The sequence below is a fragment of the Ornithorhynchus anatinus genome, chromosome 5 (assembly GCF_004115215.2).
Source record: "Ornithorhynchus anatinus isolate Pmale09 chromosome 5, mOrnAna1.pri.v4, whole genome shotgun sequence".
NCBI lineage: Eukaryota > Metazoa > Chordata > Mammalia > Monotremata > Ornithorhynchidae > Ornithorhynchus > Ornithorhynchus anatinus.
The window spans coordinates 78,836,735-78,860,840 of record NC_041732.1 but is presented as its reverse complement, the minus strand read 5'-3'; the positions used below and the strand labels follow the sequence as shown (position 1 = coordinate 78,860,840).

At 60.5% G+C, this 24,106-nt stretch overlaps 1 protein-coding gene across 8 annotated transcripts in view; it reads left to right on the top strand.

Annotated features, from left to right (window-relative positions):
- Positions 1–24,106, top strand: part of HSPG2 (heparan sulfate proteoglycan 2) — a 102,522-nt gene that overhangs the window by 56,975 nt on the left and 21,441 nt on the right. For 7 of the 8 annotated variants that reach the window (XM_029064730.2, XM_039912120.1, XM_039912119.1 and 4 more), the window contains 31 exons: positions 442–527; positions 955–1,095; positions 1,350–1,541; positions 6,601–6,693; positions 7,203–7,283; positions 7,782–8,012; positions 8,751–8,864; positions 9,468–9,595; positions 9,729–9,815; positions 10,198–10,256; positions 10,626–10,793; positions 12,198–12,308; positions 12,907–13,007; positions 13,324–13,504; positions 14,037–14,162; positions 14,423–14,575; positions 14,728–14,870; positions 15,794–15,929; positions 16,106–16,251; positions 16,496–16,634; positions 17,424–17,575; positions 17,900–18,035; positions 19,652–19,803; positions 20,000–20,126; positions 20,246–20,397; positions 20,716–20,851; positions 21,005–21,165; positions 21,919–22,054; positions 22,219–22,370; positions 23,362–23,497; positions 23,669–23,820. In XM_029064730.2, the coding sequence (XP_028920563.1) occupies positions 442–527; positions 955–1,095; positions 1,350–1,541; positions 6,601–6,693; positions 7,203–7,283; positions 7,782–8,012; positions 8,751–8,864; positions 9,468–9,595; positions 9,729–9,815; positions 10,198–10,256; positions 10,626–10,793; positions 12,198–12,308; positions 12,907–13,007; positions 13,324–13,504; positions 14,037–14,162; positions 14,423–14,575; positions 14,728–14,870; positions 15,794–15,929; positions 16,106–16,251; positions 16,496–16,634; positions 17,424–17,575; positions 17,900–18,035; positions 19,652–19,803; positions 20,000–20,126; positions 20,246–20,397; positions 20,716–20,851; positions 21,005–21,165; positions 21,919–22,054; positions 22,219–22,370; positions 23,362–23,497; positions 23,669–23,820 (4,208 nt within the window). The remainder of the gene's footprint in view (positions 1–441; positions 528–954; positions 1,096–1,349; positions 1,542–6,600; positions 6,694–7,202; positions 7,284–7,781; positions 8,013–8,750; positions 8,865–9,467; positions 9,596–9,728; positions 9,816–10,197; positions 10,257–10,625; positions 10,794–12,197; positions 12,309–12,906; positions 13,008–13,323; positions 13,505–14,036; positions 14,163–14,422; positions 14,576–14,727; positions 14,871–15,793; positions 15,930–16,105; positions 16,252–16,495; positions 16,635–17,423; positions 17,576–17,899; positions 18,036–19,651; positions 19,804–19,999; positions 20,127–20,245; positions 20,398–20,715; positions 20,852–21,004; positions 21,166–21,918; positions 22,055–22,218; positions 22,371–23,361; positions 23,498–23,668; positions 23,821–24,106) is intronic. The other variant, XM_039912116.1, reaches the window with a different exon arrangement.

Genomic DNA, 24,106 nt, shown 5'->3' with positions numbered 1-24,106 from the left:
CTAGACTGTGAGCCCGTTGTGGGAGAGGGACTGTGTCCGACCTGATAATCCTATAGCATCCCCAGTTCTTGCCACCCAGTAAGAGCTTAACCAGTCCCCCAATTATTATTGAAAAGAGGCTGCCTAAGTCCCAAGTTGCTGTCTGGCGTTGGCTGGGCCCCGGAGGCCTGTGCTGGTCAGGGCACGAGTTCGGACACTGTCTTGCCCACCCGTCTGTGGAGGGACAGGTCAGGGGCATCATTCGAAGGGAGAACAGTGGCCCGGGGCAGGGGGACAGATGAGGGTGCAGAGTGCGGGGTGCCAGGGAGAGCCAGGCGTGTGGTTTGGTGGATGGGGATCGGCGATGGGGGTAGGGGTCGGTGCTGGGAGCGAAAGCTGGGCGGATGGAGGGCCCTGGGAGGAGGGCTCAGAGTTCCACCAGGGCCTCTTCCCTCCCTGCAGAAGAGGTTCCTCTGAACCCTTGTCACTGTGACCCTCGGGGCAGTGTAGACAACCAGTGCAGTGCCCAAGGCCAGTGCCATTGCAAGGTAAGACTCACTACTTCCTGTCAGAAGGGCACCTGGGTTGGGGTTGGGAGAGGAGGGGGCCCCGAAGGCTTGGCACCTGCCCATTGCCTGCCTGGCACCTGCCTAGAAGCTAGGTGGCATCCCACAGCGGACCACGCCCTACGTCCCAGGCACGTGCATATGGTGTGGCCGGAACTTCGATCCCGCAAACCCTCGGGGCCCACTTGGTATATGCCTGGTGCACCATATCCGAACCACCCCATTTTTTCTCGAGGGTCTTGCGGCCTAGATGGGCATTGGAGAGGGATGGGAGTGACCTCGCGGGGGTTCAGCTGGGGCCGGGCTGGGGTGCGGGCATTGGCCCCACGTAGGAGGCGGCCCCTCCGGCCCCAGAGAGAAAAAGCGAGAAAAACCAGCGTGGGTGTCTGGGTTGTCTCTGTGCACGCAGTCCCAGGTGGAAGGCCCCTCCTGCGGTAGCTGCCGGCCCCATCACTTCCACCTGAGTGGGAACCACCCAGAAGGCTGCCTGCCTTGTTTCTGCATGGGGGTCACCCAGCAGTGTACCACCTCCTCCTACATCCGCCATCTGGTGAGAGGCCCGAGCTCTGCCCCCCGCACCCCCGACCCTCATCTCCTCTCCCTTTCCCTCTCTCCCCTCTCCCCCTTCCCCCAACAACCCTGTTCCCTCATTCCCTCCCCTCAGCTTCCCATTTTTCTACAGCCTGTCCCCTTGCCCAAAGTGCCCCCCTACTGCCCTCTAGGTTCCATTCCGAGTGCCCCCTCGGCGGTACCCCAAATCCCTCTCCGACGTGACGGTCCCCCTTCCCCGGTCCCATCCCCCAGGTCGACAGCCCCTTTGAGTACGGAAACTCCCAAGGGTTCGCCCTGGTGAATCGCCAGCACAGCGTCCGGTTGGCCGATGGCTTCAGGGTGCAGCCAGCTCCCGGGGGCTTCGAGCTCTCCTTCAGCGACTTTACCCAGCTGGGTCACGAGTCTCTCTACTGGCAGCTCCCCAAACTCTACCTGGGAGACAAGGTAAGAGCCGGGGGGTGGAGGGGTGGTTGGGGGTCGCTCAGAAGGCCCGAACGGTGACGCTCGGGATGTCGGGTGTTGGCGGTGAAGATGGAGACGGGGGATGGGGTCCTGACCCATGACAACAGTTCTTGGGTCGAGGGCTGAGCAAGGAGCCCGGTACTGGCTGAGGGGTGCTGACGTGTACCAGGGGACTTAGTAGTGGGGAGAGTGGAGGTCCTGGCTCCAGGGTCATCGGTAGAGGGAGGGAGGGACAGGAATGGTCCAGCTCCCTGCCTCGTGGTGATGCTCTCCTTGTGGTGGCCTGCCCGGTGGCCTGCTCTGACCCCTTGCCCTCCAGCACTCCGCGGCAGGCCCGCTGCTTTGCTGTGGCAGTGAACGGCAGGCCCTCGCCGTGGCCCGGAAAGGCTGAAGTTGCCAAGGGAGCCGAGGGCTGGCCTGGCTGGGGAGGAGGGGCCCGGGCTGTCCGTGCTTGTCGCGAGGGTAAGGGCTGAGCGTGGGGCGATAGGGTGGTCCCTTTTCATGTCTCCAGAATCAGCCCCGCACTAGACATGACCTCCCTCCTGCCACGTTCCTGCCCCCTACTCTCTCAAGGGGACATAAACCCCCTTGCCAGGGACTGATTTCTCTCTCTGTCCCCCACCTCTCTGGTCCTGCTGCTCTCCTGCCCTGTTCTTTCCCTGCTGATGTGATTTCGGCTTCTCCTGCCTTGGCATTCTCCTGGCACCGCACTGCACCCCGTTTCTCTCTCCCCATTTCTCACCCTTCTCCTCACCCTCCCACTCCACTCATCTCTGCCCCTCTCTCTCTCTCCAGGCCCCAGTTGGCCACCCACCCACAGCAGAGGGAAGCTTTCTTTGTACACACGCGTCGGGCTCACCAGGTGTGCCCTGGAGCAGGGAGGGGGAGTTTGTGGCTGGGACTGGGTGCCCATTACTGCTTCTGCCCCCGTGTTGCCCCAGGCTGGAGCTGAGCCCGGAACCCATGGGCACCTGGGCACCTCGTCTTGCAGACCGTGCCCGGAGGGCCTGCAGTGTCCCCTGCCCCCTGGGGAGAGGCCCTAAGGGCAGAAATACGAAACAGTCCCCTCCCCGTCAGAAAGGACAGCCCAGCAGGAGGTCGTGGGGATGAACAACGTGGCAGCGGCTTGGTGGTGCTGAGCCAGTGGCAGAGGGTGCCCGCGCAACTGTACTTGACCAACTGTGGATCCGCTGCTGGTGCCGGTGGTTTTCTGGGCAGACAAGGGCAGTAGCCAGGAATAGCAAGAGGCAGGGCAAGGGGGCCCCATCATGGCCCCTCTCTCCATGTTTACCTCTCCTCCTCTTCCCTTTTTTTTCCCTTGGGCTGCTCGGACCTTTCTTCTGTCTGTGTGTGCAGCCCTGCTGGGGGGTTTTAGCCCACACCTGGGCCTCGGGAAGGCGGGGACTGACCCAATGATTCCTCCTCCCCCAATGATTCCTCCCCCCACGAGAAGCAGCGTGGCGCAGTGGAAAGAGCATGGGCTTTGGAGTCAGGGCTCATGAGTTCGACTCCCGGCTCTGCCACTTGTCAGCTGTGTGACTGTGGGCAAGTCACTTAACTTCTCTGTGCCTCAGTTCCCTCATCTGTAAAATGGGGATTAAGACTGTGAGCCCCATGTGGGACAACCTGATTCCCCTGTGTCTACCCCAGCACTTAGAACGGTGCTCTGCACATAGTAAGCGCTTAACAAATACCAACATTATTATCCCCCCATCTCTCAGAAGTGCACATCCTCTCTGAGGGGCAGCTACGGGTGGCTTTAGCCCCTGAAAGACACCCCCGTGCTCTGAAGGGAACTTGAGGACTCAGCTAAGTAGGTAGTGCCCAGAGTCATGGTGCCAAGCAATAGTCTGGAGGCTCAGCTATACACATCTTCCCCATGGCAACCTGTGTGACCCCTACCCCGCCACTGGCAGGCCCACTGCCATGGCTTTCTGCCCCTTCCCCGACCCAGGACCTAGTCCAGAAGTGCTGGGCCAAGCAACTGGGCCTGGGAGTCAGAAGGACCTGGGTTCTAATGCCAGCTGCGCCACATGTCTGCTATGTGACTTTGGACAAGTCCCTTAACTTCTCTAGGTCTCAGTTACCTCATCTGTAAAATGGGGATTAAGAGTGTGAGCCCCATGGGGAACAGGGACTGTGTCCAACCTGATTACTTCATATCCACCCCAGTGCTTAGAACAGTGCTTGGCACATAGTAAGCACTTAAATATCGTTATTATTATTATTATCATCATTGCTACTAACAATAGTAATAATATAACAATATAACAACAAAAATAATAATTATTATTTACTGGGACTCTATGCCCAACCTGAGAAAGGGAGCAGCAGGATTGGAAGCTTGTCCCTCACCTCTCCCACCTCTCATGGGACATTGACTTCTCAGTGGATTAAGGGTTAGGGTAAAGGTTAAGGGTTAAGAGTATGGATTAGGGGTACTGTTTAAGAATTAGAGTTTAGGTTAGAAGTATGGGTTTGAGTTAGATGGAAGGGGTATGAGGTTAGTATAGGGTTTAAATTTAAGCATTAGGGGTATGTTTTAAGGTTAGGGCTAGGCATTATTTGGGATTAAATTTAGGAATTTGTGGAGTGGGTTAAGGTTGGGTTAAGGGTTAACTTTAGGGGTTAGGGATATGGTGTAGGGTTAGGGTGGAATCCTTGTGGCCCAACTTCCTCATTTCCCCTCCCCTTCCCAGTTGGTCCCCAAAGAGAAGCAGGAAAGGGAACCAGGAGGACTGAGAGCATCCTGGCTTTGGGAGAGGAGAGGAGAGGAAGGCAACATTTGGGCCTCGGGAGGGGAGCACAGGTTGTGGTCCTGGGCAGGTCCAGAGGGAGGGAGTGGCTGGCACCCAAGAGAATGTCGCATCTGCCAACTCCCTCCCTGAATCCTGATGGGGGAACCGGGGCAGGGGGTGGAGGCCCTGAGATGCCCCCTGATGCTCCTGTGCTCTCGTTCTGCCCCTCCCTTCCTTCCCCTATCTTCCTCCCCATCCTCCCCATTTCCTGCCTTTTTCTATCCCTCATCCCCCACCCCTCCCTCAGGCAGATGAGCCTCAGCAGCAGCAGATGGATGCCCGAATCTGCAAGCTTCTGTCTGATTTTGCTGCCCACTCTCCTCCTCCTGGGCCTCCTCCTCTTCACCAGATCCGCTGCCCTGCTCTAGCCTCTCCTCTTCAGGCAGCTTCTTCCTATTCCCTGTCCTCCTCCTCTCCCTCCCGCTCCCTCCTCCTCCTCCTTCTTCTCCCCCTCCCCCTTTTCCCCCTCCCAGGTTGATTCAGTGCCCTACTCCAGCAAGCCTGAACCTGGCACAACTTTGAACACTTGCAGATAGGAGTTTGGGCACCACCTCAAGTTGCCTCTGCCCCTCCTTTTCACTCCAACCTCCCATGTGCCCCCTCCATCCTGAGTGTTGTGGAGCTGGCAGGGATCTCTTTAGCAAGTTTGAGCCTCCTGCCAGGCTCCCCACCCCAGTCTGACTCTCGGGTCTCCACGGGCACCCCTGGGAGGTCACCTTTCTGGATAGGGAGGAGTCCAACCCTCCCAATCCCCCCCACCCCAGTTCCTCGCATCACCCCCGAGGACTTCAGTTCATCCCTGCCATCCAGGGTCCCTGTTCTCTGCATCCATCCCAGTAGAGTGACATCACTGGCCCCTACCCAGGAACTGTTTTATGGTTACCTCTGCCCCGCTCCCCTCAGGGACCAACCACCTCAGACCCTGACCACCCCCTCTGCCCCTGCTTCCCCAGCACCCCAGCTTCCTACGTCCCCCCTCCAGCTCCTGACCTATCTGGCTCCCTCCCTGTCACTGGCTTGTCCCCTTTCTGTCCTAGTTCTCCCTAGTATACCAGGCTTTCCTCCTACTCCCTGAGTCTGTTACTGAGAGCTACCCAGACCCTTCTTGGGGGACCAGGTAAATCTATCCCAGGCCTGCTCTATGAACCTCAAACTGCCCCTTTCAGTCTTGGCACTTATCCCTAGCCGTCAGAGGGTCAGGTGACTCAGAGGAACCCGTCAGGGGAATGAGGTCGGCCGAATGTAGCCGCCCCGGCTCCTCGGGACTGATGGTTCCTAGCTTCCTTCAGGCCGGCCACCCCAGGCACCAACTGAAAGACCAACCACATTCCAACTTGGGCACTAAAGCCCCACTCCTGAAAATCCCACGGCCCCTCCCTCTGGGGTCCGGCATTGTCTTTTCTGGAATGCTAATGCAGGCTAGATCCCGGCCTCTTTCCCAGCCTGCGGCCAGCAAACGCGCGTGTTTCCTCCAGACACGGAGCCCCAGCCTCGCTTGGCCTCCCGCCTTCTGGCATGCCTCACTCTCCCCTCCACCCCTGTCCCTTGGGGCCCCTTAGCCCCAGGTGCAGTGCCTGGGAGGCTTGAAGCATCTGGAACTCCCGGTGCCTTAGAGAGGCAAGGAAACGCGGTGACCTGGTTCTGGGTTTAAGTTTCCCACGTGAGAAAATGCGGTCGCCTGACTCAAGTGCTTAGATTCTGCCCTGCGAGAAAATATGGTAGCTTGGCTTGTGTGTTTATGTTTTCCGAAGGGAGGAAGTGTGGTAGGCTGGTTAGGGTAGGTAGGTTGAGGCCTGATCTGGGACTAGACTGAGAAGAGCTTATCCTTGGCTGGGAGAGCACTGTGGGTAGGGGCTACATGTCCAGATGGAAGTGCATTTGGGTTCAGAGGGCTGCCAGCAACTGGACCAGAGGTCCCGCCGTTACTGTTGCCGCTCTTATATCACCATCGAAACATCGTCGACCCCACAGATGATTTGGAAGTCCCGGTGGGGGCGGGGGCCGTAAAGATGGCTTCACAAAGCCCTCTACCCAGGGCATTTAGGGTACAGTCTTGGGGTGTGATGGGAGGACTTCTCTCACCCCATGCTCCCTCAGGGAGCTCAGTGCCAGGACTCCGAAGGGTCCCTCAGCCCCCGGCCCTGAGTCGTTCCCATTCCCGGAGGGTTTCCTTGGGGAGGGTCGAGGGAGGAACTGGGCGGCGGGGCTTCCCGGTCCCTGATTTCTTTGTGGTGCCCCTGCAGGTGACTTCCTATGGCGGGCGCCTCAGATACACGCTGTCCTACATGGCTGGGCCCCACGGGAGCCTGCTGTCCGACCCTGATGTGCAGATCACGGTGAGAGAGGGGCTGGGCGAGCCCCCTTGGGGCAGGGGGGCCGAGCATGGTTACTAACCAGGGAGGGTCACAGACAGAGAAGGTAGGGGAGCAACAGTGACAGCGGGAGCTTCCTGTGGCACAGGGGAGATGGACCCTATTTACAGATAAAGAGATCACAGTTGATTCTACGTGAACACACAGATCTGACCATGGATGACAATGAGTGGAGTTCATTGCTAAGGGTTGTCATAGGGTTGAGGTGGATTGATGTGACTCTGGGGGGAGGTAGTTGGGGAAGGATGATGGGACGCGATGAAATTGTAGGAGACCAACCGGGAGAGCCGATCCTCCCGTGCCTGTCCCCCTGTGCCCCTGCCCAGCCATGAGAAAGCAGGGGGAGCGATGAGAGTGGTACAGTGGGTAAAGAGAGGAGACACCATACCCAGGGTGGACCAGGGGTGGCCGGGCTCCTGGGAGGAAGAGTCACAGATGGACCACTGAGATCACTGGCCCTTGTGCCCATGCAGGGCAACGACATCACTCTGGTGGCTACCCATCCCACACTTGAAGACCTTCATGGCAAGCCCTTCGAGATCTATTTCCTAGAGGTGAGAGGTCTGGCTGGCCGTGACCCCTCAACCCAACCTGTAACCCCCTCGGGCTCTGGACCTGCCCCCAGCTGTCCCTGCGCACCCACGCTAACCTGCCCCCAGCCCACCTACCGCTCACCTACCCCCATCCCCATCCCCAGCCTCCCCCAGCCAGCCGGCAGCTGTGGCTCCAGTTGGCCCCCAAGGTGACCATATTCTGCTCGCAATCTGACTTTGAGCCCTCACCCGCCAATCCCGCTCAACCCGATTCCGATCTAGACCCTGTCCTAGCTCGGCCCCCGACAGACCTGGACTTGACCCTGACCTGGCCTGCGGTCCCATCTCTGATGGTGACCCTAATGATCCCCAGATTCCCTCCCTGACCCTGACCAAAGTCACCCTCAACTCTGACCCCGGCCGAGGCCTGGCCTCCACCCCTGGGTGCCAGGGGCCCGGGGCCTGACCGTAGGAGCCTGCCCTCCTCACGCCACCACCCGCGCCCCGTCTCTTCCCCAGGAATTCTGGCGCCGGCCGGATGGGCAGCCAGCCACGCGGCCACACCTGATGATGGCCCTGGCCGACCTGGAAGAGGTTCTGATCCGCGCCACCTTCTCTACAGTCCCGCTGGCCACCAGCATCGCGGGGGTCAGCATGGAAAATGCCGTCCCCGGGCCTAACACCGGATCTCTGGCTCTGGAGGTGGAAGAGTGCACCTGCCCACTTGGTTACACCGGCCTCTCCTGCCAGGTAGGTCTGGTGCCGCCTTGCCCGAGAGGAGGACGTGGTCCTGCTGCTAGGCCGCCCCCCCGGCTCCTGGGCCTTCCCAGCACAGCCCCACCGTGAGCCCCCCTTCCCCATCTCGTCCTTCCCTGGCCCTTCCCCAGCAAAAACAGAGACTTGGGCACTTGGTTTCAGTGGCCCCATACCCTAGGAGGTTCGAGAGTCATTCGGAAACACCAACAGGACCCAGAATGATTTGGGGCGGTGTGGCTGGGACAGTGGGAAGGAAAGTCGAGCATGCTGGGAGGCCCTGGCTCCTGAGCACCAGGTCGGATGCCTGGGAGAGCAACCGGGACCTGTTTCCTTGGGAGGGAGGCTGAACACCAGGCAGAGCACTGCCTCTGGTCCAAGCCATTTTGGCATGGCTTCCTCTCCTATAGGGCCAGCAGGACCCTCGAGCCAGAACCAGACCTCCTACAGCCCTGCTCACCCTCCTTTTCCCCCACCTCTACACCTCCCGGGACTCTCAAAACAGCCAACCCACTCATTTTCCTCTCAAACCCAAAAGGAATAAAACCTAGAGGCAAAGCATAATTTCTTTCTCTTAGCCCGCTGCTTGATTTCATTTAGGCTCTGGCTCTGGGCTGGCTTGGTAACCCATGCCGGGGTCTCTCCAGGCCTTGCCAACAGGAAGTTTCTTTTTGTCTGAGCCAAACTCTACTAGGCTGAGCCCTCCAGTCAGCCCTAACCCTGCTGTCTCCTCAGGACTGTGAACCTGGCTACTCCCGCTCCGGGAATGGGCTCTACCTGGGAAACTGTGAGCTGTGCGAGTGCAATGGGCATTCTGACTCATGCGATCCGGAGACTGGAACCTGCTTGGTAAGGAGCTGGCCCGGACAAGAGAGGATCTGGGGCAAGAGGGGCCAAGTGGGCCGGGGTCAGAGCAGGCCAGGAGGAGCTGGGGGGCAGGGACTGGCAGAGGGCCCTGGGGGTAAAAAGAGGGCAGAGTCTCGGGAGACCAGGGGGCAGGGGCCGACAGAGGGTCTCGGGCAACGTGGGGTCAGAAAGTCTGGGGGACCAAGGAGGCTGAGGGGTTGGAGGTAAAGTAGGGCAGAGGAACTGGGGGCCTCTGGGAAAAGGGGCCCTAGAGGGTGGCAGAAGGGCCAAGGGCGGGAGAGATTGTGGGGTAAAGGGGGAAGGAAGATCCAGGAATGAGGCGGGGATCTGGGCTTGCCTCGGACCCGGGGGTGGGGGTTGGGGACCCAGAGGCTGACCATAGGGGAGCTCCTGCTGGGCCCTGTTGGGGTCGATGTGGGACAGGGCAGGGGTGGCAGAAGGCCTCTAAAGGGTGAGAACCTAGTGAGGTTAGTGAATGAATCGGAGGCCGTGTGCATGGGAAGGGGTGAGGGGGGCTGGTGCCGGCTGCGGGGCAGAGGTGGGGTCGAGCCAACTTCGATCCCCTGGGCCTCTGCTCCTCTCCAGGATTGTATGCACAACACAGCTGGCAATTTCTGTGAGTTGTGTGCCCCTGGCTTCTACGGCGATGCCTCAATGGGCACCCCTGAGGATTGCCAACCCTGCGCCTGCCCCCTCACCCACCCTGAGAACATGTAGGTGCCGCCCTCTCTCTTCCCGTCCCTGCTCCCTCCCACCTGGGGCAGGCCACTGGGACCTTCAGGGCGGGCAGCGGGGGCTGGGGTGGTCCCGCTGGCTTTGACTGGGCCTCACCTTCCCCCGGACCAGGTTCTCCCAGACGTGTGAGAGCCTGGAGTCCAAAGGTTACCGCTGCTCGGCCTGCGCACCCGGCTACATTGGACAATACTGCGAACAGTGAGGCCGGGGATACGGCAGCGGGACGGGAGAGGGGACATTGTTCTGGGGAGCGAAGAGGAGCCCGAGGGTGGCAGACGGGTCTTTGGGCACAGGCAGTTCCAGTCCTGGGGCACCAGGTGGAGGTTGGGTGAGGAGTGAGCGTCCCTCCTTGTGATATGGCCTGGCAGCGCCCACCCCCTGCTCCCTCCCTTCCCAACTCCCTACTTCTCTTCCCCTTCCCAGAAGGATTGGGTGGGGCTGCCCTCCCTCCTCCTGCTACCAGCACTGGGTGGAGGCCTTGGCACCAGCCCCCTACCCACCCAACCCTCCACGTCCCAAATCATCCCCATCCCCTGCCACGCGGCCTTCCCCCTCCCCCTGACAGGGCTGTCTCTGGCAGGTGTGCCCCAGGGTACGAAGGCAACCCCAACATTCCTGGAGAACGCTGCGTGCCCCAGGGTAAGTAGAGGGATGCAGAGGGCCAGACTGGAGAGGGATGGAGGCCCAGACCCCAGAGTCTTGAGGCCGGGGACGTTGCGGTGTGGAGGGCGGGTTCAGGGAAAGAGCACAGAATCTGTGGGCTCGGGTCCGGGTCCCAGCTGAAGCGGGCCCCGGGCTAGCTTGGGCCTGCCCCCCTATTCCGAGGCGGGGCCCGGAGAGCCAACCTTCAGGAGTGAACACTTGCCTGAGGGCCGGAAGGCCCCATCTGAGCCCTGGCAAGGGGAGGGTTCTGGTGGGGCCTGGGAGGAGGGAAGGGGAGGGTTGGGGCCTGGAAGCGGGAGGGCTCCGGTGGGGTCTTGGAAGGCTCTCTCTATCTCTCTCCCTCAGCTGCCCAACCCCCACTGATGGTGCAGGTGCACCCAGCCCACAGCACGGTGCCCCAGGGGAGCGCCCACTCTCTGTGGTGCCAGGTCAGCGGAAGCCCCCCACACTACTTGTCCTGGTCCCGGGAGGACGGGCGTCCCGTGTCACTCACCACCCAGCAGCGGCAGCAAGGTACCCCCGGCCCCAGCCCCATCTGCACTGCTCCCCCCACCCCACCAGATTACCATAATCACCCGTCCTATCCCGCCTAGATTACTTCATCAGCCTCCTTTCTGCCTTCCCAACCTCCTTCCTCTCCCTACTACAGTTCATACTTCACTCTGCTGCCCAGATCATCTTTCTACAGAAACATTCAGGACATGTCACCCCCCTCCTCAAAAATCTCAGTGGTTGTCTATCCACCTCCATATCAAACAGAAACTCCTCACCATTGGTTTTAAAGCAGTCCATCACCTCACCCCCCTCCTACCTCACACTTCTCTCCTACAGCCCAGCCCTCACACTTTGCTCCTCTAGAGCTAACCTTTTCACGCTGCCTTGTTCTCACCTGTCTCACTTCCGACCCCTGGCCCACGTCCTGCCTCTGGCCCAGAACGCCCTCCCTCCTCTAATCCGACAATTACTCTCCCCCCTTCAAAGCTTTACTGAAGGCACGTCTCCTCCAAGAGGCCTTCCCAGACTAAGCCCCACTTTTCCTCATCTCTCATCTCCCGTTCCTTCTGTATCGCCCTGATTTGCTCCCTTTGCTCTTCCCCCGCTCCCTGACCCTCAGCACTTTTGTATATATCTGTAATTCTGTTTGTTTATATCGATGTCTGTTTATTTGTACTGATGTCTGTCCCCCTGCCCCAGACCGTGAGCTCGTTGTGGGCAGGGATCGTCTCTATTTATTGCTGTATTGTACTTTCCCAAGCGCTTAGTATAGTGCTCTGCACACAGCAAGAGCTCAATAAATACGATTGAATGAATGAATGAATTCCCAATCCACCCCAGCCCCGACCTGACCCTGCCGTCGGGCCTGGTTATCCCGAAGCGCGGGGGACCGGGGACGCAAGCATTTCTCCTCACCCTGGTGCTCCGTTCTGGCTCTGAGAAGAGCGGAGCTTAATCCAGGTGACTGTCAGCCCCTCCAAGGCATGGACACCTGGGCCTTCCATTTCCGTTGCCCGTTTCTACCGCCCACTCCCATGCCTGCCTCTGGCCTCCATCGCTGCTGCTGTTGAGGCCGTGGCAGGAGATGCAGGAGCCAGTGAGGGGGGTGGACGCGGGTGCCTGGGGAAGGGTGGAGGGACCTGTGAAATGAGCGAAGGGAGAATAAAGTTCACCCTCCCCTAGACTGCCAGCTCCCCAAGGGCAGGGATCGTGTCTGCTGATTATGTTGTATTGTCCTCGCCCAAGCGTTTATTACGGTACTCTGTCCACAGTAATATGATTGATGACAGACCCCCTTGGGATTGGTTGCGGGGCTGAATGGAGGTCCCTCGGTTGGGGGCGGCGGGGGTGTCTTTCAGGGGTCTATGTCACGGGAAAGGGAGCCCACCTGAGGGACTCCCCGGCCCCTGGCTTCCCCGACAGGTGCCGAGCTCCACTTCCCCAGGGTCCAGATGTCGGACGCCGGCATCTACATCTGCACCTGCCACAACACTCAGCATGCCAACACCGGCCGGGCCGAGCTGCTCGTCTCCCGTGAGTGTCCCCTCCCGCACCCCCTGCACCTGCCCTACCTCCACTCTTTTCTCCCCGCCTCCCCCCACTCTCATCCTCCACCCGCCTCTCCACGTGCCAAACACTCCGGCCTGGTGGCAAGAGCATGGGCTTGGGAGTCAGAGAACGTGGTTCTAATCCCTGCTCCTCCACTTGTCTGCTGTGTGACCTTGGCCGAGTCACTTCATTTCTCTGTGCCTCAGTTACCTCAATTGTAAAATGGGGATTAAGACTGTGAGCCCCATATGGAACAGGGACTGTGTCTAACCTGATTACCTTCTATCTACTCTAGTGTTTAGAACAGTGCTTGGCACATAGTAAGTGCTTAACAAATACCATGATTATTATTATCATCATTATTATTATTACCCTAAGTCCCAGCCTGCAGCCTGCTTTGCCTGGGCTTCCTTGCACTCCATTCCCAGTTTATTCCACCTGCCGTCCCACACCTTGGGGCACGCCTGGTCCCTGGGCACGTGTGGACCGCGGGCGTGCCTGGCCTCCGGGCACAGAATGCCAGGGGAGGGGACCCACTGGAAGGCCGGCTGAGGGGCCGTGTCCCTTTGTCCGGTCCCTGCAGAGGCCTCCTCCAAGGCCATCACGGTGATCGTGGAGGAGGACAGGAACAAGATCGTGAGGCCCGGCTCTGACGTCACCTTCATCTGCACGGCCAAAAGCCAGGTGGGCTGCTGTCCGTGGCGGGGCTGGCAGAGGTAGGGGTGGAAGGTCGAAGTTGGGTGTGGATTGTGGTGGGGACCTCTGCAAATGGGGGTGCGGGGTCAAAGTGGGGTGCAGGGCAGAGATGGGGGCGTGAGGTCAAAGGAGAGGAGGTGTTAGGGAGGTGCTGGGTTAATGGACCCAGAGCCCAAGAGCAGAGTCTCTGGGGCCACAGTGGGAACATGGAAAAATTGGGAGGAAACCCAAGAGCCCCAGAGAAAAGGAGACACACACAGAGGGAGAGACCCAGCCCTCCTGATCCCTTGCTCCAATGTTCTAGTCTCCGGCCTACACACTGGTGTGGACACGGCTGCACAACGGCAAGCTGCCCGCCCGCGCCATGGACTTCAACGGTATTCTGACCATCCGTGGTGTCCAGCCTTCCGACGCCGGCACTTACGTTTGCACCGGCTCCAACATGTTCGCCATGGACCAGGGCATCGCCATGCTGCACGTAGAGGGTACTGGCACCCACCCCTTACCCCTCACCAGCACCCTACGGGCCCCAGATCCAGTCAAGCCCCGGCCCACTCCCGTCTGCCCCTGGCACGTCACCCGGCCCCAGTCTGGGGTCAGAGCCCTCCACCCTCTCAACTGTGGTTCCCAGTCCTTTCTCTGCCCCAGGCAACGAGGAGTTGGAGAAGAGGCCGTGCCAGGCACGCAGGCTTTTCCCAAATCCCCTAAGGAGGGCTCAGTTGTCCCGGTGCTCCCCAGCGAGGCCACCGGTGTGGTCTGGGGATGAGAAGAGGAGGAAGAGAAGGAGGAGGAGGCTGCTAGGTCCAGAGCGTTCGGGCACGGGTCCCATTTGTGACCCCACGGTCTGTTTCTCTGGCCCTGTCCGGAGGGAGCCGTTTGCCCGGCTCCCACTGGCCCTTCCCACAGTGCAGGAAAGGACCGGGACCAGAGGCCAGGCTTGGATGACGGGGCGGACTCCTCGGGGGTCTTATCTTCCCAGCCCCTGACGTGCCTCTGTCACTCTGCTTCTGTCCCCAGACTCAGGAGCCCTATCACCCCCCGTGGTCTCCATCCACCCAGCCCAGGTGACCGTCCAGCCCGGCCAGCCTGTTGAGTTCCACTGCAGGGCCACCGGCAACCCCACTCCAATGCTGACGTGGACAGGTGGGGGCGACTATGGCCGTGGCGGGTGGGGAGAAGGAGAAGAGTTGGTTGGGGCTGGGGGGCTGGGGGTCCTCCAGTATTCCAAGCACTTAGTACAGTCCTCTGCTCACGGTAAGCGCTCAATCAGTACGGTTGAATGAATGAATCCATCCGTGCTCAAGGCCCTGGAGGAGAGCCGGACTTAACCCCTTGCTCTCGGGACATTGGATGGTGAGGATGAGGCTCACCCAAAGCCACTCGTGCTCCCTTATTGTACGCAGGGGGCCCTGCAGGGGTCATCCATAACAAGGCCCAGATCCTGGGCAACATCCTGCGTCTCCCCACGGTGGAGCCCACGGACCAGGGCCACTACCGGTGCCAAGCCAGAAACCTAGCCGGGCAACACGAGGCCAGTGCCACCCTCCACGTGCATGGTGCGGAGAGGGACCGGTGGGGCTGAGGAGGGGTGGGGGCAGAGGGTAGGGGAAACCGGATCTGGGCACTTGGAGCACAGGGCCCGGGGTGGGCGGGCGGCAGGGGGATGGGTGGTACGAGACCCAGACCCGATGGCGGTGACTGTCCCCAGGGGGCAGCGGACCCCAGGTCCAGGTGAGGCCAGAGCGGATGCAGGTGCAGGAAGGCCACAGCGTGGAACTTCACTGCCAGGCATCTGGGACCCCCATGACCACCATCGAATGGAGGAAGGAGGGGGGCCACTTACCTCAGCAGGTGAGGCCCCAGGCTCTCTGGTGAACCCCTCCCCTACCTTCCCCCCCCAATCCCAGTGGCTAGGCTCCTCGCCAGCCCACTCCTCCCAGATTCCCAGACTCCTCTCTGCCTCCGTCCCTCCCTGCATCCGTTACCGTCCTTGTTCAGTCTCAGCCCAGCCAGTTGGGCCCTCCCTTCTCAATCTCACTTCATACCTCTTGCCTCTTTCCCTTCTCTCACATACTTTCCCTTCCATCTCTCCCCATTCCCTCCGCTCTTCCCTCTCTCCCTCTATCCTGTCCTCTCACGCCTTTGTCCATCCCTGTAGGCTCTCTCAACCGAAAGGTTTCCTCCCTCTAGCCTATAAGCTCTTTGTGAGCAGGGAACATTTCTACCAACTCTGTTGTACTGTACTTTTCCAAGTGCTTAATGCAGCACTCTGCACACAGTAGCCCTCAATAAATACCATCATCGATTTGCAAAACCCTAGCCCAGGAGTCAGGCTCGGGCAAGCCCCTGGTTCCTGGTGGACGGAGAGGTCTGCCTCTCCCTGACTTCTTTGTGACTTCTTTCTTGTGACACTGTGACTTTCTCATCCTCGATTTGTGCCCCCCGGTCCTGCTCCGTGACCTCTGTGTCCCAAGACCTGTCTCTCATCCCACTCTGCTCTTGCTACCGTCTGACCCCTGCTCTATCACCATTCTGTCCCCTCGCTGTCACCTGCTCCGTCCCCGGCCCTGTCCCCCACTGACCCTCCACCGTGTCTACTCTGTCCGCCCTGCATTTTCCTCTCTCTGTCTCCCCCTTTGTCCCCTCTCTATCCTTGCTCTATCCGTACTCCGTCCCCGTGCCCACCCTGAGCCCAGTCCATGCCCACTTGATGCTCCATTGGCCACCAGCCTGTGCACCTTGCCCACCTCTAGCTCTACCGATGTGTTTTGCAGGCCCATGTGGAGTACCAGGATATCGTCACCCTGGCGATCCCGGCCATATCTCTGACTGACGCCGGAGTCTACCTCTGTGTGGCTACAAGCCCTGCCGGCACCTCTCAGGCCCACGTTGAGGTGATGGTGGTACCAGGTGAGGGCTCCAGGCTGGGCTAAGAGGACCGCCCTTGCCCTTGGCGGGTGCGGGGGTCTCACTGGGGCCTAGGAGTGGGGTTGGGGGATCCGGGCACCAGGGCAGGGTGAGCTGTGGGATCTCCCCATCACAGCCCCCGGGCCCTGCCCCTCAGTCCTCTCTGCCCCCTGGCCCAGGACTCAACGCCCCCATCCGGATCGAGTCCTCGTCCTCGTCAGTGACCGAAGGGCAGACGCTGGACCTGAACTGCCTGGTGGATGGCCAGGCCCAGCCCAGGTTCATGTGGTACAAGCGAGGGGGCAGCCTTCCCGCCCAGCACTTGGTATGGGGACCCGGGGGAGCAGCCTGGGTGGTTCTGTCGGGGGGAGCCGTCCAGCACGGCCTGCTGGCTCTGGGGGGGATCAGGGAAGAGCCTGGGAGGGGGTGGGGAAGGGTGGAGACCTCCAGCGGCTTTGCCTCGAAGCCTGGGTTTCTTCCTCCCTCTCTCCTCCTGCCTCTTCTTCCCAACCGGGCCCATGGCTCTCCCCTCACTCCGCCTCCCCTCCCGCCCGGCTCTGCCCACACAGATCCACGGCTCCTGGCTGCGGCTGTCCCATTTGACCCTGGCCGACTCGGGCGAGTACGTGTGCCGCGTGGGCTCGCAGGAGGCCTCGTACGCCGTCTCTGTCCTCCACGGCTCCGGCTCTGGCCAAAGTCCCGACCACGGTGAGGGGGCAGGGAGGATCCCGGTATCGTGGCGGCCAGGCCGGGCCAGGCCGCAACTGCCACGGCCTGAGGGGATCGGGCTTGGAGGGGATCCCCTAGGAGAGCAGTAGGATCAGCCTCGGTGGCGTCTATGGAGAGCACTTCCCCTAGGATGTGCCGAGCCGGGAAGTCAGTGCTTGGGAAAGACAGCAGGGGTCTGATGCAGGTCGGGTTCCTGAGCTGTGGAGCGTGGCGGTCTAAGAGGTGGATGGCGCTAGACCCTAAAGGGAAAGGGGTCCTGGCATGGGGGGGTTCTCTTTGGGGCATCAACAATTGGACCATAAGAAAAGTGGCAAAGGTGCTGAGCTCCTGGCTGCTCCAGGCTGCACTGCCCAGGCCTGGGCCATCCTGACACCAGTGATCGTCCTCGACTTCCCACTGGTCTGGTGGGAGAGAGAGGCCAGCAGGCCTGGGGTGGCAGGGGTGATGTCCAGGCCAAGGACGCCATACCCGCATACCCCGTGAGGTCCGGCGAGGGGGAGGGTCTGAGCCCCTCGGCTGCCAGGCAGGAGGTTCCAGGCTGCGGGAAGCCCAGTGGCGGGGATCGGTGCATGGGGACTCTGGTTTCATGGCCAGTGCCCCCACAGGCACTGCCCAGCCTAGAGTAGCGTGGGCAGCCTCAGCCTGGCTGGGCCCAGCTTAGCGCCACTCAGGCTTGGCGGCCGGGACAGTGACTTGGGTCGGGGGGCTCCGGCCTGGCCTCTGGGCCCCTGGGCCTGCAGTGCTCTGACCTGCTCTCGGTGCCCCCAGCCCCAGGGTACAACCCCCAAATCCGGATTGAGTCCTCATCCTCGTCGGTGGCCGAAGGACAGACTGTTGAGCTGAACTGCCTGGTGCTCGGGCAGACCAACCCCAGGGTTCTGTGGTTCAAGCGCCAGGGAAACCTCCCCGTTCGACACCAGGTATCGGGGCACGGGGGTCGGGGGGCATGGGGGTGGTGTTTGGAGGACAAGACTGAGGTCAAGAGCTCTTGCCCATGGCTCTCCTCCTGACCTTATGAGGGTGCCGTGCCCTCATCTCTGGTGACCTCAAGGCACCCACGCAGTGGGTAATGGTGCCCCTCCCTTCCACCCGAAGAACCTCCGTCATTCAGGCCACACCTGGGAGGGTTGACAAATGCAAATGGAAGAAAGGGGTCTGGGACCACAGGCACTGGGACCCGAGTGAGTCTGGGGGACCTCCTCAGTCCCAACCCCTCTCCCTCGTCCCCAACTCTGCCCGTGCAGGTCCACGGCTCCCGGCTGCAGCTGTACCAGGTGACCCCGGCCGACTCGGGCGAGTACGTTTGCCTTGTGACCATCGGCTCTGGATCCCAGGAAGCCTCGGTCATGGTCTCCATCCGGGAGTCTGGGTTTCTTCCAGGTAAGGGAGTTATGGTTGAGGGGGAGTTATGGTTGAGGGGGTAGTAGGTGAGAGAATTGAACTCCTTAGAGCAACTCTGCCCCTCTCTTTCCTCCTGACCTCCCCCACTCCTTCCTGGACTCCCCTTCCCACCCCCCACCCCAAACTCTCTTCGTTCCGGCCTCCCTCCCTTTCACCTCCACCCGGACAGCACATCTTGGTTGAGGCCCAGGGTCCTGAGTGGGAGCAGCTGGCTCCCCTCGACCTCCCTAGGTGCAGCAGATTGAGAGGGTGTGCGTGGGGCTTATTTCTTTTTGTTAGTGGCATTTGTTTAACACTCGCTATGTGCCAAGTTCTGTGCTAAGCACTGGAGTCAGGACAAGATAATTCGATCGAAGACTGTCCCCATCCCTCTTGGGGACGGGCTTCCAGTCTACGGGTCTGCCCGGCCAGCCCTGCTCATTTCCCATTCCCACCCACCTCCCCGTGCTCTTCTGCACACTGGGAGGCTGGAACTCTGAAAATCTGCCCCAGCCTGGGCCCCGCCTGCCCCAGACAAGGCTCTGCAACCTCAGGCAGGCAGGGGACAGATTGAAGGGTAAGGGGCTGGGACTGGGTTCGCCAAGATCCGCCTTTTATCGCCAAGATCCGCCCTTTTCTCTCCACCCGAACGGCTACCCTACTGCTACAGGCTCTTGTTATATCCCGGCTAGACTACTGTGTCAGCCTTCTCTCTGATCTCCCTTCCTCCTCTCTCGCCCCGCTCCGGTCTATTCTTCACTCTGCTGCCCGGCTCATCTTCCTGCAGAAACGATCTGGGCGTGTCATTCCCCTTCTTAAACACCTCCAGTGGTTGCCTATCGACCTCCACGCCAAACAAAAACTTCTCACTCTAGGCTTCGAGGCTCTACATCACCTTGCCCCTTCCTACCTCTCCTCCCTTCTCTCTTTCTACCGCCCGCCCCGCACGCTCCGCTCCTCTGCCGCCCACCTCCTCGCCGTCCCTCGGTCTCGTCCATCCTGCCATCGACCCCCGGGCCACGTCCTCCCGCGGTCCCGGAACGCCCTCCCTCCTCTCCTCCGCCAAACCGATTCTCTTCCCCACTTCAAAACCCTACTTAAAACTCACCTCCTCCAAGAGGTCTTCCCAGACTGAGCTCCCCTTCTCCCTCTACTCCCTCTACCGTCCCCCCTTCACCTCTCTGCAGCTTAACCCTCTTTTCCCCCCATCTCCCTCTGCTCCTCCCCCTCTCCCTTCCCATCCCCTCAGCACTGTACTTGTCCGCTCAACTGTATATATTTTCATCACCCTATTTATTTTGTTAATGAAATGTACATCACCTCGATTCTATTTAGTCGCCATCGGTTTTTACGAGACGTTCTTCCCCTCGACTCTATTTATCGCCATCGTTCTCGTCTGTCCGTCTCCCCCGATTGGACCGTAAGCCCGTCAAACGGCAGGGACCGTCTCTATCTGTTGCCGACTTGTTCATTCCAAGCGCTTAGTACAGTGCTCTGCACATAGTAAGCGCTCAATAAATACTATTGAATGAATGAATGAACTGGGGCAGAGACCCTGGTTGCTGCCTTTTCTGGGGCAGGTGGTTGGACTCTAACTCACTTCCTTTGCCCCCCAGCCCCAGGAGGCCCCCCACCCATCCAGATCGAGTCCTCGCCCTCGGTGGTGGCCGAAGGTCAGACTCTGACCCTGAATTGCCTGGTGGCCGGACAGGCCCATCCCCCAGTCACGTGGTTCAAGCGCAGGGGCAGCCTCCCTGCCCGTCACCAGGTACAGACAGGCGTTTGGGACAGGGGACTCTACGGACGTGGTCACCTGAGGTGTCCCCATCCCTCCTGTTTCTCTAAACTGAATAGGGGGCAGAATCCCACCTCGCAGGACGGCCTTGGCTTCTGGGCATCATGGGAGGGAAAGGGCCTGTTGGGCCCCGGCAACCTCCTCCCCTTTCCCTTCCGGATGCGTGCAGGTGTCCGGTTCCCGCCTGCGCATCTACCACGTCACAGGCGCGGACTCCGGCGAGTACGTGTGCCGTGCTGGTGGCCAGGAGGCCAGCCTGTTCGTCTCAGTGACCCCCTGGGGCAGCGTCTCCTACTGTGAGTGAGCAGCTCTCCGGCCGGAAGCCGCCTCCGGCAGTGGGTGGGAAAACTAGGGAATGGAGGAGTTGGGAGAGCGGGAACGTCCGGTGACCCCGGCCCGCTGCCTGCGTCCCCAGCCCAGGAGTCCAGAGCCCTCATCCGGATCGAGTCCACGCCCTCGGCGGTGGCCGAAGGGCAAACCCTGGACCTGAACTGCTTGGTGGCCGGCCAGGCCCAGGCCAGCGTGATGTGGTACAAGCGCAATGGCAGCCTCCCCGCCCACCACCAGGTACGGAGGCGGGAATCTGCGGTGGTGGGTGGGTGGGCGGGGCGTAGGGCCGGGGACAGGGGGCCAGAGCAGCAGACGGAAGAGCCCTCCTTCCACAATAACTCCTTCTGCCCGGGAGGCGTCTGTGAATCGAGCTTTCCTCCAGGTGGACCGGGAGTGCAGGTCGGGGCCTTGGGGATAGTCGTGGGATGGGTAGGGGCATTTTCGGAGGTCGGGGGTCGTAGGGCAAAGTAGACCTTCAGACCTGAGGGAGTCTGTACTCTCTAACCCCATTTTCCCCGCTCCCCCACCGCACCCCACCCCGCTCTGCCCCGGCAGGTCCAAGGCTCCCGACTGAGGCTGCTCCAGGTGTCCCCGGCCGACTCGGGCGAGTACGTGTGCCGCGTCACCATCGACTCTGACTACCAGGAGGCCTCGGTAAAGGTCACCATCGAGGCCTCTGGTTCCATTCCTGGTAAATCTGGGGCAGATGGGGAGGGAGGGCCCGCTCCACGGCTCCCAGGGTGGGAGGCTTCGGGCCGGGGGAGGGTGATGGCCAGAGCTCAGGCCGGGGTTCCGCTGAAATTGTGCTCAACCCTCTGCCCGCCCCCCCCCTTCTCCTCCACATGTCCCCCAGCCTCGGGGTCCACCCCTCCAATCCGGATCGAGTCCTCGTCCTCGGTGGTGGCCGAAGGGCAGACGCTGGAACTGAACTGTCTGGTGGCCGGCCAGGCCCAACCCACGGTCACGTGGTCCAAGCGCGGGGGCAGCCTCCCCGCCCGCCACCAGGTAATGAAAAAGTAGCGGTAGGAGTGGTGGTGGAGATGACGGTGGTGATGGTTTCATGGTGGTAATAACAGCAGCAGTAACAGTAGCCATAACAGCAGGCTTGATTGAGCGTCCATGTGATGTGGGGCACTGTATTCAGCGCTTGGGAAGGACAGAGAAAGAAAGAGACACGTTCTTTGCCCACAAGGATCTGACAGTGTAAGGGGGAAGCTCAGGTAGAAATAGGGGCAAGGACCATGCAGTAAAAACCTTTAAATCATGACCAGGAGCCAAGCAGGCCAAGGATCGTGGTGCCCTCAGCCCCAGTTTGGGGCAGGTGGCATTCCGGGACTTGGAGGTGGGGGGCATTCATTCATTCATTCATTCAGTCGAATTATTGAGCACTTACTGTATACAGAGCACTGTACTAAGCGCTTGAGAGAGTAGCGTATAGCAATAAACAGTTACATTCTCTGCCCACAATGAGCTTACAGTCTAGAGGGGGAGACAGACATTAATATAAATAAAGAAATGACGGATGTGTACGTAAGTGTGCTGGGAGTGGGAGTGGGGGGTGAATAAAGGGAGCAAGTCAGAGCGGTGCAGAAGGGAGTGGAAGAAGAAAGGGGGGCTTAGGGAAGACCTTTTGGAGGAGATGGGCATGAAGGGAGATGGGCATGAAGGATATGAGGGATTTGCGGGACGGAAGGGAGGCAAACATTTGAATGTGAGTCTACACCCCCCATCTCCCCGGCCTCCTCTCCGCCCGCGCAGATCCACGGCACCCGGCTGCGGCTGCTCCAGGTGTCCCCGGCCGACTCGGGCGAGTACGTGTGCCGCGTGGCCACCGGCTCCGGCTCCCAGGAGGCCTCGGTCATGGTCACCATCAAGGCCTCTGGTTCCATCCCCGGTGAGTGCAGGGCAGACCCTGGGGGGCGGGGAGGCGCTCCACAGCTCCTCGGGTTGGCGGCTCCGGGCAGAGGGAAGGGAGATGGCCGGGGCTCCATCAGGGATGCCAAGGAAATTGTGCTCAACTCTCTTCCCGCCCCGCCTTTCCCTCCACATGTCTCCCAGCCTCGGGCTCCACCCCTCCAATCCGGATCGAGTCCTCGTCCTCGGTGGTGGCCGAAGGGCAGACGCTGGAGCTGAACTGTCTGGTGGCCGGCCAGGCCCACCCCACGGTCACGTGGTCCAAGCGCGGGGGCAGCCTCCCCGCCCGCCACCAGGTACTGAAAAAGTGGCGGTAGGAGTGGTGGTGGAGGTGGCGGTGGGGATGGTTTGGAGGTGGTAGGAGCAACAGCAGTAGTAACAACGGCCATAGCGGCGGCATCGATTGAGTGCCCAGGTTGTGTGGGGCGCTGTGTTCAGCGCCTCGGAAGTACGGAGAAAGTGATACGTTCCCTACCCGCAAAGAGCTGACAGTATAAGGGAGGAAGCTCAGGTCGAAATAGGGACAAGGATCACGGATTGAATTTTAGATCGTGGCCTGGAGTCAAGAAGACCTGGGATCGTGGTGCCCACAGCCTCCAGTGGGGAGCAGGTGGCATTCCGGGACTGAGGAGGGATGGGCATTCATTCATTCATTCAATCGTATTTATTGAGCACTTAATGTGTACAGAGCACTGTACCTAGCACTTGGGAGAGTACAGTGTAACAATAAACGTACACATTCCCTGCCCACAGTGAGCTTACAGTCTAGAGGGTGAGACAGATATTAATATACATAAATCAGTTACAGATATGTACATAAGTACTGTGGAGCTGGGAAGGGGGGCTGGTGAGTAAAGGAAGCAGCGTGACTCGGTGGAAAGAGCATGGGCTGGGGACTCAGAGGTCATGGGTTCAAATCCCAGCTCCGCCGCTTGTCAGCTGTGTGACTTTGGGCAAGTCACTTAACTTCTCTGTGCCTCAGTTACCTGATCTGTAAAATAGGGGTGAAAACTGTGAGCCCCACGTGGGACATCCTGATGACCTTGTATCCTCCCCAGCGCTTAGAACAGTGCTTTGCACATAGTAAGCGCTTAAATGCCTTAAAACAAAAGGGAACAAGTTAGGGCACCCCAGAAGCGAGTGGCAGAAGAGGAAAATGGGGATTTAGGGAAGGCCTTTTGGAGGAGATGGGCATGAAGGGTATGAGGAATCTGTGGGGGGACAGGGGCAAACTTTGGACGTGAGCTACACTCCTCAATCTCCCCACCCTCCTCTCTGCCCCGGCAGGTCCACGGCACCCGGCTGCGACTGCTCCAGGTGTCCCCGGCCGACTCGGGCGAGTACGTGTGCCGCGTGGTCACTGGCTCCGACTCCCAGGAGGCCTCGGTCATGGTCAGCATCGAGGCCCCCGGTTCCGTCCCCGGTGAGCGTGGTGCAGACCCTGGGGAGGGAGGGGCCGCTCCACGGCTCCCAGGGTGGGAGGCTTCGGGCGAGGGGAGGGGCGATGGCCAGGGTTCCACCTGGGGGCCGGAGAAATTGCGCTCAACCCTCCGCCCCCGTCCCCCCCGCCCTTCCCCCTCTACTCGTCTCCCAGCCGCGGGATCCACCCCTCCAATCCGGATCGAGTCCTCGTCCTCGGTGGTGGCCGAAGGGCAGACGCTGGAACTGAACTGCCTGGTGGCCGGCCAGGCCCAGCCGGCGGTCACGTGGTACAAGCGCGGGGGCAGCCTCCCCGCCCACCACCAGGTATGGCGGCCTGGGGGGTCAGCGGGCAGGGAGAAGTGGGAGGCACTCACCCCCTCTGGCTCTGGGGAGTGGTGAGCTCACCACCCTGGGGAAGACCCCAGAGCAGCCAGTCACCACACCCCAAGGGGGCTCGGACTCCACACCCGAGATCAGGGTTCCACCCTCCCTACCCCTGCTTCGAAAGCATCTGGGGAGGGATTGGGGAGCGCCGTTGTGCCTTCCCCAGACAACACGCCCATTTCTCTTCCCATTAAACAGAAACTCCTGACTACAGACCTTAAGGCAC